We start from the raw sequence: 20,218 nt of genomic DNA, 5'->3' as shown, positions 1-20,218 counted from the left end.
TGCTGCCCAGGTGTCTGGGTTTGAGATTTTTTGGTGAGAGGTAAGACCATGAAAGGTATGTGGGAGGGGTTGGTGGAGAGCCCAGAAAGCTCCTCAGCTAAGGCACCCTGACTGTTAAGAAAGTGAAATGATCAAGAATTACATGGCAATATATCAATTATGTCTCAATTTTAAAAATTACATGGTTATAGATACTAGAGAACTAAAGAAACAGAGAACTATAGGAATGTAGAAGGATCACTGGAGGAGAGTCAGAAAAACTGGGATCTGGTCGCAGGTGTCAATGTCAAGTTTTAGTGATTTTAGATGTCTTCCCTTCCATCCCCAACACCCCACCCCGGACTTCATCTATGACTAATCAACTAGATGAACTTGAAGACACCTCTTAATTCTATAATTATGACTGCAAATTATGTTTAATATTAACTTTATCTTAGTTTGTTATTCAATATGGTCATCTGCTCAATGTTTTAAACACTAAATAGAAAATAATTATTTGAGAAAGCGAATATATTATTGGCTCTTATAAATCAGAATTGTCTGAACTTAGTTTGGAAGAATAGTTCATAAAGTACACATAGAAAACAAAAAACTTTAAGTTTTAAGGGATAAGACTCAGTTCTGTTGCATGTAATTATTTCAACAGCAAATATGATATGGTATTCCCTGCAGAAGCAACACTTGGTGACAAGTCCCAAAGCTGTCTATTTCATTTAATTTTAGTAACACATTCTGGATAGCATCAATACAAGGATATAACAGATTAAGATTTCTTCTTCAGTTCCAAAGAAAGCAGATCTTTTTGATTGACTATATTTGTAAAAACTATAGTCAGACTTTGAGAATACCTACCAAGTTCTTTTGAAAATATAAAAACAATCATAATATTTATCCTGAAACACAAGTCATAGAAAAATATGTTTTTTCTATGTGCTTTTTCTATGTGCCTTAACTATAGGCTCCAGATACCAAACTTATTTCCCTATGATCTGTGCCTCCAAATACCCTCTTATCCCCTGCTTATTTTAGAATAAGAAATGGGAATGTAAATTTCTCCATATTCATAATTTCAGGCGACCCTTCTGACCCAAAAAAAGGTATTGCATATCAGATGGAGGGAAAAAAAAAACATAAAGAAGGGTGGGGAACATATAGTGTTTCAAACATAGTTTGAGTGATTTGGAGACCATTTGGATCTGGAAGCTATTATGCAGTATTCAGGGTGAGATCATCTGATCATGCTGTTTTCATAACCAAATTTTCTTCTGGAGCAAGGAAACATGTCATTACAAAAAGGGGTAGTGTTACTAAGACTTCTTTAATAATCTTGAAATGAAGCTGACCAAAGTAGATTATATGAAATATACATACATAATCCCCCTTCCTTTGTATGTATGTATGTATATGTACATATCTATTTATCTACCTATCTTATATGTATACTAGAGGCCCAATGCATGAAATTCATGCAAGAGTAGGCCTTCCTTCCCCCGCTGCCCCTAACTGCCCCCTGCTGCCAGCAAGGTCGCCCCCAACTGCCCCCCCACTGGCCTGGTCACCCCTAACTGCCCCCCCTGCTGGCCTGGTCACCCTCAACTTCCCCCCGAGCCAACCTAGTTGCCCCTCACTGCCCCCCTGCTAGCCTAATCGCCCCTCACTGCCCCCCGCCCCCGCTAGCCTAATCGCCCCCAACTGCCTCCCCCTACCGGCCTAGTCACCCCCAACTGCACCCACCCTCCCCTCGGGCCTGGTCACCCTAACTGGCCCCCGCCAGCCTGGTCGCCTCTTACTGCCCCCCTGCCAGCCTGGTCACCCCATGCAGCCTGCTTGTTCAGTCATTTGGTCATCCCTCACTAACCCACCTGCCGGCCTGGTTACTCCATGCAGCCTGCTTGTTCAGTCATTTGGTTGTTCCTCACTAACTCCCCTGCCAGTCTGGTCGTAGGCAGCCATCTTGTGAGGGCATGATGGTCAATTTGCATATTACCGGTTTATTATATAGGATGTTTTCCAGGAAACTATTGATACTTGGTCCTTTGTTGGGTACAAAGAAATGTTGATTTATAGTTTAGTATTTTAGATATATTATTAGATTTAATGTTTTCCTTTTTATAATTTGCAAATTACTTTGATTTCAATTTTTATGATAAAAGTAACCATTTATAAGTAATCATTTCCCATACTTGTTTGAGTACCTACCAAAGCTATATTAATTGGGTTCTCTAGAGAGGGGGCATTTGATTTAACATGACCAGGTATTCTGGTCTAGTATAGGGAACAGGTATATTTTCCTAAACAGAATCTTCTACAGAGTTTTTGTGGTAAATTACAAATATGGCCACAATTATTTTACAGTACTTCCTATTAAGAAATGAAGTCTATTTTCCTACCTTGTGAATTTGGGCTGCCAATGGATTGATGGAAGTAGTGTTATGTGTACTCTACGCTTGGACCTCAGGAGACCTTTTTGCTTCTAACTACTTTCTTGGAACCCTGCTGCTACCATTTGAAGTAGCCCAGCTCAGCCTCCTGGAGGATGACAGATCCCATGGAACAGATGAAACATCGCAGCTGAGGCTCCTCTAGACCGTCTGTCCCAAGGTGCCTGCAGATGCAGTGAGCCAGCTGAACTCAGCCCAGGGTGCTAAAATGCAGAAGCATGAGTGGAATATCATGATCAGAAACTACAAAATAAACTGTTATAACAAGCCACTATGTTTAAGGGTGATTTTCTTAGGCAACAAATCATAACTTACACTCCTGCTAACTACTGGGATGCAAGTGAGCTATGGAAAGGGTTTTTCCACTCTGAGTTACCCTCATAGCCCTCTGTACATATGAAAGAATAAAGAGTCAGGATACTGTAGCTTCCTTGATATCATTGGTCATTTCAGAACGGCCCCTCTTTCTAATACAGTCAAATCTAATTTTGATTTGTGGTTGTTCCATCAAGATAAAGGGAAATTATAATTAATTTGCAACTAAAATTTGATCCTAGTTGTCAGAAGGTGGTATAGGCATGTTTTGAAAGTTGTCTGTTTCCTCTAAATCGTTAGACAAATCTAAAATGACGTCTATGTGCCTTTCATGCTGAGAAGTCCTTGGGCTATAGTCTGAATTTAGGACAAAAAGCACATGAAATCAAACCACTTCTCTAATAGAAGAAAAATCAAAAGATGGGTCAAAAATTAGTTAAGATTCTTATGTTTACACACCACATATAAACACAATTCATTTTTTGCAGGGTAAGGGATGGTGTGAAAAGGCCTGACAGTAAATAAATAATTTAAGGCATCTGGCAGGAGTGTTCCTGCATCTCTCCCCTCCTTTTCTCCATTTACTCAAGACCCTTATTTGTGCTTAAAATTTTTGTTTTTGTTCTAAATGCCCCTGGATGCCATTCCTGAGCAAAAGTGGGTAATGAGATTGTTGGGTGCCCCCTCCCCCAATCCTTGTTTTCTGTGCCTTCTCTTCATTGGGTTTTACTCCCTTGGATCCTCTGACTCCCCTGGGTAGCCTCCTCAAATGGATCTCTCACCCAGTGCCCCAAGCCTTTCCCTTCGTTCTCTGCTCTGTGAGAAACATCTGTACAGTAAAACCTCGATATAAAGGACTAATTCCAGTGAGGGGGTGTGTCTGTTAAAGTTAAAAGTCCATAATATAATAAAGTAGGTTTTCCAAATGCATATGTTAAAAAATTAACAAATTAGTTTACCTATTTTTACTTATGTAGACATGTTTGCATAATTAAAATTTGGAACAGACTGTGGAATCTCAGAGCGAAGTCGAAAGTCCATTATATAATAAAGTATATGTTCCAAATACATTATGTTAAAAAATTGACAAATTAGTTAGTTTACCTGTCTCTATGTAGACACGTTTGTGTAATTAAAATTAAGTATGTATGAAAAGTTTAATTTCACAGAAAAGTTTTCTATATATATTACTATAATTTTAAGTTTATACTGAATAGGTCTAGTAAATGCTTGCATTCACCAGTCACCATGAGTAAACAAATGAGCATGGCTGGGGCGTGGCTTAGTGCACATGGGAACAAGGGCTGGCAGGTATTAAAACTGCTGCAGAAAGTCATCCAAGTGACAAGAGAACCAGTTACTGCAGGTGATTCAATGTAATCATGTGATGTAATCACATGCTAATCTTCTGTCAAACATTGTTTACAAGCAGTGACACTTGAATTTAAATATGTAGACTATAGTTGTACATATGTAATATTTATATTGGTAAAATTACTACAGTGTTTTTTCCAACATGGGACCTATTTGCTAAAATTTGTTAAAAATAACTGAATTAATAACAAAAAATAGCCAGTTAATTTCATTATGAGCAAATGTTGGTTAAAATCATTTTAAAATTAACAGGGTGTTAATTTTCACGTATGACACATGGACCGGAAATTTTGCCCATTTAATCCGAGGTCCGCAAAATTGAGGGTTTACTGCACTATTTTCTTTTCTTGCATGTGCTCTGATTAGATATTTAGGGAATTAGTGCCAATAAGTCACATGATTATACAGTCACCCTCCCCTTGCCCTCACCAATCTGTTACAACAGGTTACTCCTAAAAAATAATACTACAGCCCTTAGGTCTGGCACAAATGGTGGCAATATTCAAGTGTTGGGTTACACAGAATCTACACTAATAAAAGAGAAACATGCAAATTGGTGTCACTCCGTTACGCTCACCAGCCAATCGGATGAGTATGCAAATTAATTAACAAAGATGGTGGTTAATTTGCATACATAGGCACCGAGTGAAGACTGAAGGCTCCAGCCGGACTGAAGACTGAAGACTGCAGTGGAGAAGCCAAGCCTCACTGTGGCCAGACCAAAGGCCTGGGTCTCGGGTGCTGGAGGAAAACCGGTGCCGGCAGCCAGGGGAAGAAAGGCCTATTGCACGAATCTTCATGCAACATGCTTCTAGTCTATAATAATAAAAGCTTAATATGCTAATTAGACTGGACGTCCTTCTGGACAACCTTCGGGATGAAACCAGGGCTGCGAGGGAAGCCTGGGTCCCGGGTGCCTGCCAGCAGCCGCGACCAGGCAGGCAGGCAGGTTAGCAATTAGGAGCCAGCAGTCCAGGATTGTAAGAGGGATGTCCGACTGCTGATTTAGGCCCAATCCTGAGGGTCCCGGATTGGAGAGAGTGCAGGCTGGGCTGAGGGGACCCACCCCTCCCGTGCATGAATTTCATGCACCAGGCCTCTTTAGTTGTCATAAAATGCTTGATAATATATTCAGGTGCCTACTGAATGGTTTGAAGATCTATGAAGGGTTTTCCTCCCTGTACATTGGATTTCTCAATGATTATGACACATCTGTTTACTGTCTATGTGCAGACACTATACTTTGTGCTTTAAAAACAGTGGTTGCCAACCTTTCGAACCTCACGGACCACCAGTGGTCCGCAGACTACCAGTTGGCGACTGCTGCTTCAAAGGTTTCCTTAAACCAGCGGTCAACAACCTTTTGGACCTCACAGACCACCGGTTGGCGACCGCTGCTTTAAAATAGTCATCTCCATTATCCTTATACCCTGGTAAGATAGGTGGCTGTAACCCATTTTCAGATAAGGATCCTGAGGTTTAGATGGTTAAGTAACTTTGCCAAATCCACACAGTAATTTGCATGAAAGTTCCAGGGCTAAGAACTGAACGCAGGATTCTAAGGCTGATAATCAGTTTTGATGCAATGCCCTCCTGTGCTCCAACCTTTTGCTTAAGGTATCCAATGATCTAAGGAAGATGAAAGATTTGTGGAGTCAACATGGTCCCGACCCAAAAGGGGAGCCAAGCACAGCCTACATCAGCTAAACCTCAGTGTGACATTTCCTCCTCTACCTCAAGCGATGACACAATGTATTAAAAAAGAATCAAAAGTTGGACAGATCCTTAACTGTAGGTTTGGCTCCTATGCTAGCTCAGTGACTTCCATAATTCAAACCCATGACCTGGAAAAATGAGTAATTACTGTTGACCATGTACCTTGGCTTTACTGTAGAAGAATCAAAACTAAAAAAGGTAATAGTATGAATAGCAAGAGTTTACCGACTTTTCACAGCCATGTTCTTTCGTTTCATGTTATGTATTCTTCCTGAAATGCCTTTTTTTTTTTGCCCAATGAAATGGAATTTTTCCTATGAATGTTGTTTCTGCCATAAAATACTCCCAACCCACATAATTACAGTTATTTACTTCTACTTCTGAGACTTCATAATAGTGGTCTATATTCCTATTATTGCAGCTCTACAAAAAGTGTGGCAGTCCATGAGACATAAGCAAACTGAGAGTAAGCAATTAGCAAATATTAAGCAATTTGATGCACTTAATAATTTTTTTAATTGGCCTTGCTTTTGTCTTTTTTAGTAATTTATTTCATGTTTTTCATTTATTTCATTTTACCCAGCATCATAGTTAATTCACACACCTACCTTGCCCACTAGCTAGCTTGCCAACCTGCATTTTTTAAAATCTGCCCAAGGTGACACCACAGTGTTTTGGGGATACGAGCTCAAAAGGTAATATTGATAGAAACTGAGTTAAGATTTTTCTGTAGTCTTACATTTAAACTGCCCTCTTAATAATTTCTATGAAACACAAAAGGTAACTTTCTTTTGTTTAGCCCCAACTGTTTTTATTGTAGGCCAATACCAGTAAAGGGAGGCAGTTTCTCTACCTTCACTTTGTGACTCATTCTATCATGGTTGTCATGATGCTACTCAGAGAAACAAAATATCCACATAATATCTGCATGATCATTTTTTCAATGAGACATCATATCACTTTATCTTCAAAGAAAGCAAGGGCAAGTTCACTGTGGCTACAGACTTATTAGTAGACTCATCACCAAGGCATTTGTCTGAGGCTTTCAATCTTCTTTGCTGGTCAGATAAAAAGCTGTGCAATGAACACACAAAATCCTTTTTTGCAATATTGCATGGTGGTCAGAATGTCATTATAATAAACACAAGATGAATCATTCATGTTTTGAGGATGACTCAGCATTTCAGAGATTAATCATCTTATATAATAAAGAGGCAATATGCAAATTAAACATCACTCCAACACACAAGATGGCCACCACAAGACGTTCAGGAGGGGAGGGCAGTTGTGGGCGATCAGGCCAGCAGGGGAGGGCAGTTGTGGGCAGTCAGGCCTGCAGAGGAGGGCAGTTAGGGGTGACCAGGCCTGCAGGGGAGGGCAGTTGGGGGCAACCAGGCCTGCAGGAAGGGCAGTTGGGGGTGACCAGGCTGGCAAGGGAGGGCAGTTAGGGGTGACTGGGCTGGCAGGGGAGAGCAGTTGGGGGGGACCAGGCCAGCAGGGGAGTGGTTAGGGGGTGATCAGGTTGGCAGGCAGAAGCGGTTAGGGGCAATCAGGCAGGCAGGCGAGCGGTTGGGAGCCAGCAGTCCAGGATTGTGAGAGGGATTCCAGATTGGAGAGGGTGCAGCCTGGGCTAAGGTATGGACACACACACACACACACACACACACACACCTGTGCACGAATTTCATGCACCGGGCCTCTAGTCTAAACTAATAAAAGACAAACATGCAAATTGATCGTACCCTCACTACAACTTAAGCCACACCCACCAGCCAATCAGAGCAACTATATGCAAATTAACCCAACCAAGATGGTGGCCAGCTGCCACGGAGCTGGAGCAAGCAGGAGGCTTGTTTGCCCCAATGATGGAGGAAGCTAAGCTTCCTGCCTGCTGTGGCTGGCTCTGAGCTCCACTCAAAGCAACAAAGTTTCAATTATAGAAGATAAATAAATCCCAGATACCTGCTTTCAGCCGGCCGTGGCCACGGAGCTGGAGCGAGCAGGAGGCTTGAGTTGCCCGTGGCGATGGAGAAAGCCAAGCTTCCCTCCCGCCCACCCTGGCCGGCTCTGAGCTCCTCTCAAGGCTACAAAGTTTCAATTATAGAAGGTAAATAAATCCCAGAATAAAAAAGAAGAAAAAAGAAAAAAAGGAGAGGCTGGTAGCTTCCGTCGCTGGGGGGGGCTTGGCCAGCCTGAAAACGGCCTTCAGCCCCTCACCCAGACTGGCCAGGTACCCCAGTGGGGACCGCCCACCCTAAAGTGGATGTGGCCAGCCTGAAAACAGCCATCAGCCCCTCACCCAGGCTGGCCAAACCTCCATGGGGTGAGGGTCCCCACTGGGGGGGCTTGACCAGTCTGCAAACAGCTATCAGCCCCTCACCCAGGCTGGCCAGGCACCCCAGTGGGGACCCCCACCTTGAAGGGAGTATGACTAGCCTGCAAACAGCCATCAGCCCCTCACCCAGGCTGGCCAGGCACCCAAGCGGGACCCTCACCCTGATCCGGGACACCCTTCAGGGCAAACCAGCCAGCCCCCACCCGTGCACCAGACCTCTATCTTATATAAATAATGGTAATATGCAAATTGACCCTAACAGCAGAACAACTGGGAATGACTGGTCACTATGACACACACTGACCACCAGGGAGTAGACGCTCAATGCAGGAGCTGCCCCCTGCTGGTCAGTGCGCTCCCACAGGGGGAGCTCTGCTCAGCCACAAGCCAGGCTGGTGGCTGCCAGTACAGCGGTGGTGGCGGGAGCCTCTCCCGCCTCCTCAGCAGCACTAAGGATGTCTGACTGCAGCTTAGGTCTGCTTCCTGCTGGTAAGTGGACATCCCCCGAGGGCTGCCGGGCTGCCAGAGGGATGTCTGACTGCCAGCTTGGGCCCTATCCTCCAGGGAGTGGGCCTAGGCCAGCAGGTGGACATCTTCCATGGGGTCCCAGACTGAAAGAGGGCATAGGCCGGGCTGAGGAACACCCCCCCAAGTGCACAAATTTTTGTGCACGGGCCTCTAGTATATATATAATAGTAGTCTTACTGTCAGCAAATGAGATACCAGCAATTCTCATTGCTGCCTTCTCATACAGCTCCTTCCTTTAAGCTTTGCTCAAACCTGAACAGCCCCTAATTCTTTTTGTTGTTGTTGTTTTGATATATTTTTATTGATTTCAGAGAGGAAAGGAGAGGGAGAGAGAGATAGAAACATCAATGATGACAGAGAATCATTGATCGGTTGCCTCCTGCACAACCCCTGCTGGGGATCGAGCCTGCAACCCAGGCATGTGCCCTTGACTGGAATCAAACCTGGGACCCTTCAGTCCACAGGCTGACACTCTATCCACTGAGCCAAACCACTTAGGACAGCCCCCAATTCTTAGCAGACTACCTAAGGATCAGAGAAATGTACTTATTGCCATTTTATTGTTCATATTTTTTATCTTTTTTTCCCTTCATCTTCTTACTAACTGCTTTTCTCTTGATGCTTTTAAGATTCTTTGTCTTTAACCTTTGGCATTTTTATATGACAAGAGGCCTGGTGCACGAATTTGTACACCAGTAGGGTCCCTCGACCTGGCCAAAACCAGCTATCCAACATCCCCCAAGGGGTCCCAGATTGCGAGAGGGCACAGGCCAGGCCGAGGGACCCCATCGGTGCACTACAGGGACCGAGGAGGGACGCAGGAGGTTGGCCAGCCAGGGAGGGACTGCAGGAGGGCTCCAGGGCATGTCCAGCCCATCTCACTCAGTCCCGATCGGCTGGACCCCAGCAGCAAACTAATCTACCAGTTGGAGTGTCTGCCCCCTGGTGGTCAGTGCACATCATAGTGACTGGTCGGCCGGTTGACTGTCTGCCCCCTGGTGGTCAGTGCAGGTCATATCAAGCTGTTGAGCGGCCTTAGCATATCATTAGCATATCATGCTTTGATTGGTTGAACGGCCAACCAGACGACCGGACACTTAGCATATTAGGCTTTCTTATATAGGATGTGTCTTGGTGTGGGTCTTTTGGGGTTCCTCTTGTTTGGGACTCTCTGTGCTTCCTGGACTTGTAAGTCTATTTCTTACAAGTTCTCTGTTATTTCTTCAAATAGGCTCTCAATGTCTTGCTCTCTCTTTTCTTCTTCTGGCACCCCCATAATGTAAATGTTGGTTTGCTTGAATTGTCCCAGGGGCTCCTTACACTTTCTTCATATTTGGATTTTTTTTCTTTTTGCTCTTCTGATTGGGTGTTTGTTGTTGTGTTTTTGTTTTTGTTTTGTCAGATTGGCAAAACATATATATTTTTGGGTGTGCTGCATAAATTTAGTAATTAGTTTATGTGTGCCATGAGATGATAAAGATTGAAAATCACTGATCTAGAGGGAAAAAGTGATGAGTGTCCTAAGAGTTACAGGACAGTGTCCTAAGAGTTACAGAAGAAAGAGATTTTGCATCTAGCTTTGGAACAAGAAGAAATATTTCATGGAAGTTGGTACATGGTGGGGTGGGGGGGGGGTCTTGAAGGATGAGTAAGACTTAATATTTTAGATGGGCAAGTAAAGCCAAGCGGTAAGGTGATGGATCGTACACAGCTAATAGCCAGCTGAGATATAAATCCCCAATTCTACTTCATAGTATAGCATAATAAAACAAGAGGAACAGAAAACCTACTTTAGTTCTATTCAAAAACAATATTCAGGGCAAGTTAGAGAAAGTGACTTTTCATATCCAATTAATGTAATGAATCACATCATTGGTTAGAAGAGAGAAAAGCCAAGCTGAGGACCATTTTACTTCCTTTTGTACTTGTTCTCAAAGACATAGTAACTGCCTCTAAGGCAAAGCCCTGGAAGTACCGGGCCCTGCCCTCCATTCTCCCTCGCCTTGCCAGTGATTCTTGCAGCAAGACAGGCGTCAAGCAGAAATCCAACTACAGATCATCAAGGTCACTACATACTTGCATTTTCCATTTCAATCAGGAGCCCCTAAAAGAAAATGCTCATTCTAATTTCTAACAGAAATAATATATGTGGTTCAGTACTCTTTCCAATTGGTTTCACTGTGATTTTTTTGTTTAATGACAAAAGCTTTTAAAACAAGTTTGGATGCTAAGAAAGGGGATTTTTAGTGACTTATCTTTAAAATGCAACTCATCTTTTTTTTTAATCCTCACCCAAGAGTATGTTGTTGTTTTAAAATTAATTTTAGAGAGAGAGAAAGGGAGAGAGAGAACAAGAGCAAAATATTGATGTGAGAGAGAAACATTGATCAGTTGCCTCCCAACATGCCCAACCAGGATAGAACATGTCACCTCAGTATGTGCCCTGATCAGGAATCAAACCCACAACCTTTTGGTGTACGGAACAACATTCCAACGGAGCCATCTGGCCAGGGTGCATCTCATATTTTAAAAATAAAATAAAATAATAAGATAAAATAAAATAAACAAAGAAGAGTACTAGAAAGAAATGCAAGATGTTAGGAAGAATCAAAAGATAGAAGTTAGAAGGCAGAATAAATAAAGTACAAAATTAAAATCCTTGCAGCAATTTCAGGCAGCATATGGGAATTACTGGAGTTCTGTTTCCTTTTAGCATGGTTCTCTTTCTCTCTGGTATGTTTTTAAAGGAAAGAAAAAAGCGATTTTCATGGGAGAGTAACACAGAAACGAAAGAGGAAAACAGCTGGCTGTGGGCCATGCTTTACCATTCACCCCAAAATGAAACTCCGTTCCTGCTCTCCAAAAGCCATTGTTTTTCGCCAAGTAGACATAGGCTCTACTTACACAAAGTCAGTTATAATGAAGCGACTGAGACATAAGGAAGAGATACAAATGTATAATTCAGAAGATAGTGCAGAGATGTAAAAGTCAAATTCTATTCTAAAATATTATTAAAACAAAAACTCTGCATAACCAAACTAGCTCCCACATCCTAGCAACAACTCAATTACTTCAAATAAAACAAAACATAGTAAAATCTAATTATGAAAAAGAATCTAATTATGAAAACCCCTTGTCTTTGTGATGGTGGGTTTTACCTGGTAATGAATCCAAATGTGTGCAAATGATAAATGGAAACCAACTTCTCCTTTTATAAACCAAGAATCCTAAAATAGGATCATTCACTTCATTTGTTGTGGAATAAAGACAACCCTCTTTAATTCTTATACAAAATATTAATGGAAAAAAATAACATCTTTCATCTACCTGGGAAAATTCCTTATGAAAACAATAGTGTAAGGGTTTTAGAAGGGGAAAATGCCACATATCTTAAAACAGAAGTCAAATTTAGTTTTATTTAAATAGTTGGTTGTGTCTTTGCTCCAACTTCTGACCTGGCTTTTTAAAAGTTACATGCAAACTATTACTGTTCTTGTATACCCAAGTCAAAAAGGAGACCTGAACACTATCTGGGTGCCCAAATAGGGTGAGAGGGCTTTGCCAATAGATCAGAGATAATCTTGTAATGAGTCCTTCTGATGTGTTAGAAAACAATTTCTAAAGGGAATGAAAAGGATTTTTTGTTTGCTTCTTTTGTTTGTTTTTAGATTATGACTAAGACTATAAAATGTATTCCTGGAATCTCTAACCTTTGGACTGGGAAACTTTGTGGAACCCACAGGATATCGATTCTTTCAAGAGTCCTACAAAGCCACAGAGAGGGTATAGTTAGCAGTCAAATTGAACATGGTTGGGATCTTTTAATAGTTTCCAATTGACTGATTGAGGACGAGGTAGTGAAACAAGGACTTATTGTCATGCGATTATCTGTAAAAGTTTTACATTTATGGTATCCTTTTTCTTAGGGAAGGTAAGGAGGAAAATTAGAGAGAAGGGTAAGATTCTTGGTTGAAAAGATAACCTTTTAAAGTAAAGGGGAGATGAAGGAAAATAATTACACCATATATCAATAGCATTCTTCATCATATCCACATTTTAACACTAAGGAAATGGTTTATAAATAATGTCTGCCTTTTTCCCTTGCAAGCACAAAGTTAATTCTTAACTTTGAACTTTCTCCCTTGGAAATATTTCTTCTTTGTCTCAAGTACCTATTTTTTTCTTTTTAAAAATTAATTTTATTGGGATGACATTGGTTAACAAGATTATATAGGTTTCAAGTGTACAATTCTATACTACATCATCTGTATATTTCATTGTGTGTCCACCACTCAAAGTCAAATCTTCTTTCATCACCATATTCAAATGTCTTCAAGATCATTTTAGATGTTGACTTTCTTTTTTTAAGTAGACTTTATTTTTCAGAGTAGTGTTAGGTTCACAGAAAAACTGAGCAGAAAGCAGAGTTCCCATATATCTGTCTCACACACAGCTTCCCGCAGTACCAATATCCCACGCCACAGTGGTGTATTTGTTACAACCACTGTGTTGGACACATCATTATCCCCCAAAGTCCACAGTTTTTATTAGTGTTCATTCTTGGTGCTTTTTATACTATGGGTTTTGACAAATATATAATGACATGTATCCACCATTACAGTATCATAAAAAATAATTTCACTGACCTAATAAAAAAAATCTTTCACCTCTTCAGCCCTCCCTCATTCCCTCCCTCAACAAAGAATGTTGACTTTTAAAAGTAGTTTTGAATCAATATTTATAAGCATTAAAGACCCCTCCAAACTTTAGACAACTACTCAATTAAGTAACTGTTACCCATTTAAAAAACAATGTTCCTCAACAGAAGGCTAACTAAGCAGCAACCAAAATGCTCCCTTAGTGGCAAGCAATATTAACAGAAAACATTAGTGTCATTTAAAAGCAAATAGAAGAACTACGAAACCAAGTGGGAAAAGACTGGAATGCAATCACACTACTCGTAAAATTTACATTTTCTGTTCCTGTCCTTAGATTGCCTTTGAATGCAGGTTCCAATAAGGGACGACCTGTTTTCCCACTGCAAGTTTTTTTCAACAGCTTCCTAACCTGAATATTTGAACTTTCATACATGTTCAAAAAAAAATCCAATTTGCGGCATGAACAGAATTCATGCTCAAGTCAGGACTCTGTCTTTAGAAGACAAGATAATAGCCACAGTGGACAACCATCGTGGGCAAGAGAAGAACTTAAGTTCCATTCTCTCTGCAGAACTTCCTTCCCTGTTTGATAAGGGGCAGCTGGCTGAACTTCAGGGCGAAGTCAATATGAGCAATTCCGTGGAACCAGAGCTCACACCCAGCGCATCACACCGGAATGTGACATCAGCATCCCTTATGCGTCACGGCGGGACCCCCTCCCTTCCTCCCCGGAGACACGAGGCTCCGGACAGGAGCGGGCAGCTCAGGTGGTGCCCGGGGTCTCGGCGGGAACCATCCCTGGGCGCTGAAAGCCCTGGTGACAACCGCCTTTGGGGCCCGCTGCCGGGAGGGAGAACGCTTTCATTGCAGAGATATCTTCCCGGGAGCGAGGCAGTGCGTCGGAAGTAAAGAAATGAATGAACACACACACACACACACACACACACACACACACACACACACACACACACACACACCCCGATGATCACTCTTCACGGTATCAGGCCCTCGGGGTGAAGCCAGCGCCTTCAATCAGCGCTCACAGCGGAGAGCCCACAGCCGCCTCGCTGGGAGGGGGGGGCGGGGGGTCGGGCGGCCAAAGTCACCCCAACACCTAAGCCACAGAGGCGACACGAAGTTGAACTTCCTGCGGCCGGAAGAAGCGGTGTCAGGGTCCCGCCCGACGCGCCCCTCCGCTCTCCCCTCCCGTTTCTCTGGGGGGCGGCGAGGCGCAGCTGAACCGTCTTTAGGAAAGTTTCACATACTTCCACCCACGACGCGGTTGGTCCAGAGAGGCCCCGGGATTTCAGGGGTTCGGGGGGGGGGGGAGTCGGGCACCCCCTCTACCCCGGGGGCAGGTACCGGTGCCGCAGCCTCGGGCGGCAGGCCCTCGCGCCCCACCCACCGCCCGCGGTCAGGTGGAGCGGCCGCCCGCCCCTACCTTCTTCACTCTGGTCTCCAGGTCCATGTTGGCGAATCGCGGGGTTCCGTCTCCCGCCCAGGATCTCCCGCTCGGGTGCGATGGCCGCCGGCTGCGCCGCGGCGATGGGGGTGAGGGAGGTCGGGGTGATTGCGGGGAGCCCGGGGCCTCGGCAGCCGCCACTCGCCCGGCACCGGCAAACTTCCGCAGCCCCGCCAGGCGCAGCCCTCCTGCGGCGGACCGGGAACAAAGAGGCCCGGGCAGCCAATGGCAGCGGGGCGGCGCCGGGCCGCCGCCAATCAGCGAGCGCCGCAGGCACCTTAAGCGGCCGGAATGCGGCGCCGTCAAGGTGAGGGGCGGGGCCACGTCCCGAGCGGCGTCCTAGGCAGGCGCTCGCCTCGCTGGGACCTGGTGGCTTCGCGGATGCCTGGCTCCTCTGCAGACCCCGGTCCTCACCAGACCCCGGTCCTCACCAGACCCCAGTCCCCTGCAGACCCCGGCCCCCTGCAGACCCCGGTCCCCTGCTGACCCCGGTCCCCTGCAGACCCCGGTCTTCACCAGACCCCGGCCCCCTGCGGACCCCGATCCCCTGCAGACCCCTGTCCCCTGCAGACCCCTGTCCCCTGCAGACCCCGGTCCTCTGCAGACCCCTGTCCCCTGCAGACCCCGGTCCCCTGCAGACCCCCGTCCCCTGCAGACCCGCTTGTGAAGGATGGGGCTCGGTGTGCCTCCAGGTTCAGACGAGGAAGAGCCCTCTCCATTCTGGCAGCTTGTACTTGCGTCTGCTTTCCACCTGTATGCTGAGGCGTGCTTATCCCCCTACTAGCTTCTTGGTTTATTTTCAGGGCAAGGAGAAAGCAAAGGCATTGTAGAGGATGGGCATTGCACCCCAATTTCACTACTGAATGGTGAAGGTAGCCCTTTTGCAAATGTTTTCTCCACAGTCCCAAGCACCGACAAAACCTATTGTAGAATTGAACACCTGAAACCTACATAATTTTATTAACCAATGTCACCCCAATAAATTCAACAAGTAAACATAAGGACTTGGGATTTGATTCTAGGGGGGAGTCAGAGAGACTTAGGGTTCTAAGTGGAAACCCTGGGAGCATGATTTTTAAAAAATGGGGGGAACCTCATCTCATATTCTCAGCATCAATGAAGATTGTCATGTATGTTTTCTGAGCATTTGATTGTTCCAACGTGAGAATGGTGTGAGAATGGTAAGACAGGTCGTGTGGTTCCTTGGGAAGTGGAGGCTTCTTGACCCTGCTGTGGGGAGCGGTGTGAGGCTGCTCAGGTGTCTCCTGTTTGGGGAAGCAGTTTCACAGCCCTGACAAGCCCCGCTGGAGCACCAGCACGGATCCGTTTCATGGCCTCATTCAGGGACAATTGAAATAAATACCCGCAGGTTGGAGGATCTGGAAGGGATCCTAGAGGTTACTGAGTATGGCTTTCTAATTTTACAGGAAGCTGCGGATACCAGAGATGCAAAGACCTGCCCAATTGCTGAGTCTCCTGGGGCAGAGTTAGTGCTTATAAGTGATTAAGCAATGTGTCCAGCATGTTTGAGAATGTAAACACAGCATTTTCACTAAGTAAAAGAGAAAAGTCCAGGTTTTGTTTGATGTTATGACAAATATATAACGGGTGAACAGCAGGTGATTTCCTAATCTGGAACTTATTTTTTTATATAATGAAAAAGTCTCTAATGGGGGAAAGGGAGGATCTATGTAATACTTTCAACAAATAAAGGTTTTAAAAAATAAAATAAAGAAGGCTCACCCAGCTGAGTGGCTCAGTTGGTTGAGCTTCCTTCCCTGCACCTAAAGGGTTACGGATTCAATTCCCTATCAAGGCACATACCTCAGTTGTGAGCTCGATGCTTGGTCAGAGTGGGCACATATGGGAGGCAACTGATGCTTTCCTCTTTCTCTCTGTCCCTTCCTCTCTCTCTAAAACCTATAAAAATACCCTTGGGTGAAGATTTAAATAAATAAAAGAAATGAAATGAAATGAAAAAAAATTCCAGAAAAGTAGATTTTTGGGTCCAGATGTCTTTCCCATTTGCCTCTGAAAATTTGGTAACTGAAAACATTCAAAATTTATTTTAAGCCAACACTTTCAACCCCTTGCCTCCCTAGCTATTTGTTAACATTATTCAACAGAACATTGATTTATAATGTGCATGTTTTCCTTATCCTATTAATAAACTAAAAGTGGAATGACCAAAATGGATTATTACTCAGTTGAAGTAAATCTTTCCCATCCTGTTTTCTGAAAGCAGCCTAAAACTTTGGTCCCCTACAATGTTTACCCAGTGTAAAATCCATTGACATGAGTTTATGACAAGGCAATTCAGTTTCTTTCGGGGAGATTAACAGATGGAAAATATCCAGTAAAACAGTTTAAATAAGGCATCAAACAAATGTTGTAACAGAAATTTTTAGTTTAGTTGGTGGGATTTCAGAGATGACACTAAGGAATCTGTAACCATTAAAAATTGATTTTAACTATTACATTCTGTCCTTCCTCTCCTCCCTGCCCATCCTCCAGCATCACTTTGTATGTATATCGTTGGCAAGGATGGAAGTTGAAATTCAGTGATTTCTGTCTGGGTTCATTACTGTACAGATTATACAGAAAATAAAATTGAGGTGAATAAGTGCTAAGTTGGGAGGCTTAGATTGTGAGTCCCTATTCAGCTATTAAAGTGTAAAGCTAGATATTAATGTGTTAGAACTGCCCTACTTGGTGACTAGATGTGTTGATGATAGAGGAATGAATAGCAGATGGTACACATGTTTCTGGCTTGATCACCTTTGTAGAAGATTCGGGAAATAAGAAAATATAGAATGAGGGGCAGGATTTTGTTTAGTTTTGCTTTATTTGGGGGATGGTGGAGATAAAGAGTCCTGTTTTAAATATATTGGATTTTAGATTGGGATATTGAAGTGAAGTAGCTAAATATTAAGATGAGACCTGGACTGGAACAGTGATTTAGGAGTAAACATCCTACATAATTAAATAATTGAAAACTATGGGTGGAATAAGATTACCATGGGAGATTGCAAAAGAAGAGAATATCAGTGACTACAATTGAGCAAAACTGAGCAAGAGAAGCACAGAAAGGAGATGTGCTAGTCAGAGGGTGAGAAAAAAATTATTGTAGTGGAGTCCCAGTGACCAAGAGAGGAAATTCAAGAGTTAATTAGTCAACAATGTCAAATTGTAGAGGAGGATCAAATGCCTGTTGGATTTAACAAAAAAGAAAATCGTTTGTAAACTTGGGAAATGCCAGCTATTAGACATGAGCAGAGCAAGGACAATGGGCCAAGTACAGAAACTCACCAGGGCAGAAAGTTCCAGATGCCTATCAAGGGGGCAAACCTGAGAAAACAAGAACTTCACCCTCAGGGTAACCTATCCTCTCCTAGCATATCCTGCTCATGTGGTTTGGACCCCTGATCTTTCATATCACTGGTCAGGCGGTTTAGACCCCGTGACCTTTTCCTCCCTGAAGATAACATCTAGGCCTCAATTGTATTCCAGGCCCAGAAAAGCAGCAAAACCAGACAAGTGATGCTGTAGCTGCCTCAGGACACCCTGCCCTGGCACTGACCAATCAGTGGAGACCACAAACCTGAAAGAGCATATCTGAAAAGCTGATCGATATTCTATGGAGGCAATCCCCTGAAACCTCCCCTAAGGTTTCCACCTGCAAGAAAGACATAAATACACTGAGGACAAAGGACCCAGTGCACCCTCCCCCACCAAAGAGCATGCCAGTGCCATTCCCCCACAGGCACGAACCCCCCAACCTCTAAGGGACCCCATGAGACTTACAACCAGGGGAACAATGGACAACAGCTAACCCCCTGAACCTGTCTTTCTCCAAGGCTCCCTTTCCTCTGACTTCTCAATGAGCCAGAGCAGCCCAACCTAGACTTTTCTGTTGCTTCTTCTATGCCCTTCCTTGTTTCACTGTCCAAAGTATATTTTTGCTGCCATCAGGGACCCAATACCCTTTGACTCAATGCTGTGTAGCCCTTCCCTTTGGATATTTCCATTCTTCATCTTCTTTTCCTTGAATAAATTCGATTTTCTTTAACCATCATCTGAGATGGATATTTAGCCTGCCCATGTACCACCAACTTTAACCTTTCACTCGCTATAACCCACCTGAAATAGGATAATGGCCAAAATCAGGTAATAGCAATGGGTATGGAGAGTTGGAAGAAGTAATAGTGGTATTAAAAAGAGAGAAAATATTGGAATTGCTTGATTGGTTTAAAGGGAGGAAAGACAATTAGTCTAGAATGACTTTTTGGCATCTATACTGGGTGACTGATATGGTGGATGTACCTCACTCCTTAATGTAAGAAACACAAAAGAAGGAAGATTGAGAAAGATAAATGGGTTTAGTGTTGTATGCATTGATTTTGCAAGGACAACTGGATCTGAGTGTGGTGGTCAAAAGAAAGACCTGGGCGAGAGATACAGATGATTGATTATAAATACACAGGCACATACATATACTAGTACACAAATACATATGTGCATATAAACACAGACACAGTAAACATGCTAAAAGCACTAGGAAATGGAAACACCAATAGGAAAGTCTGTGAAAAATTCGAAAAGAAATGAAGAGAGAAATATAAAGTATTATAGATAAAGAAACAAACATTGGAAATAGGATAAGACTCATGCATGAAGTTAGCGGAGTCGGGAGTCTAGACCAGATTCCTAACTGGGATCTGACAAGATGGCGGGGCTGCCATGCGGGATTGCCGAGGAGACCCAGCGTTCGCAGGCAGAACTTACTGGCGGCGTGAAAGGAGAACCGGAGGAGAGCAACACCTGATATTTGCATGTGGTCCCAGGATTCCCCTTGGAGGGAGGGACTTTTAAACTTGAACTATTCCTTCCAGAAGAACACCCAATGGCAGCACCTAAAGTAAATTTCATGACCAAAATTTCTCATCCTTATGTAGACAAGTTGTGAAGAATATGTTTAGGTATTTTGAAAGCTAAGTGGTCCCCAGCACTGGAGATTCAGACAGTTCTGCTCTTGTTCCAGGCTGTGCTCAGTGGTCCCAATCCAGACAATCAATTAGCAAATGATGTAGGGGAGAGTGGGAGACCAACGAAGCCCAAGCCATAGAAACAAGTGGACATGGACGAGGCTACATGCCATGGAGACTATTTAAATTGATCTGATCATCAAGTGTGCATCACTTCTCCTCTCTGCCAAGATTCCTTCCTTTGTTGTTTGCATGTAATGAACACAGTCTTAGAAGCATTACGGAACAAAAGCCCACACATCTCCAGTCCTTTGGTGATTAAAAGCACATTAGCAAACCTGTGTCTTGTCCCGATTCACTGTTATAAAGCATGAGCGGAGGCTAGAAATATCTGGAAACGTTTA

General features: G+C 43.6%; 1 protein-coding gene and 1 pseudogene across 2 annotated transcripts in view; one reads left to right on the top strand and one right to left on the bottom strand.

The window, feature by feature from the left end:
* The window catches only part of TES (testin LIM domain protein), a 45,970-nt gene extending 30,946 nt beyond the window's left edge, over window positions 1–15,024 (bottom strand). Inside the window, exons 1-2 of one of the 2 annotated variants that reach the window (XM_014465568.2) lie at window positions 14,809–15,024; window positions 2,391–2,644 (exon numbers count right to left, since the gene is read on the bottom strand). Coding sequence is in view for 1 of the 2 variants with exons in the window: in XM_006100178.3 (XP_006100240.1) it covers window positions 14,809–14,835 (27 nt within the window). In the remaining variant the exon portion in view is untranslated. The remainder of the gene's footprint in view (window positions 1–2,390; window positions 2,645–14,808) is intronic. The other variant, XM_006100178.3, reaches the window with a different exon arrangement.
* A 4,531-nt stretch (window positions 15,025–19,555) lies between these two features.
* LOC102440111 lies at window positions 19,556–20,000 on the top strand (annotated as a pseudogene).
* The last annotated feature ends 218 nt before the right edge of the window (window positions 20,001–20,218 follow it).

Source organism: Myotis lucifugus, unplaced genomic scaffold, assembly GCF_000147115.1.
Source record: "Myotis lucifugus unplaced genomic scaffold, Myoluc2.0 scaffold_301, whole genome shotgun sequence".
NCBI classification, from domain to species: domain Eukaryota; kingdom Metazoa; phylum Chordata; class Mammalia; order Chiroptera; family Vespertilionidae; genus Myotis; species Myotis lucifugus.
This window is presented reverse-complemented; position numbering and strand designations above follow the sequence as displayed.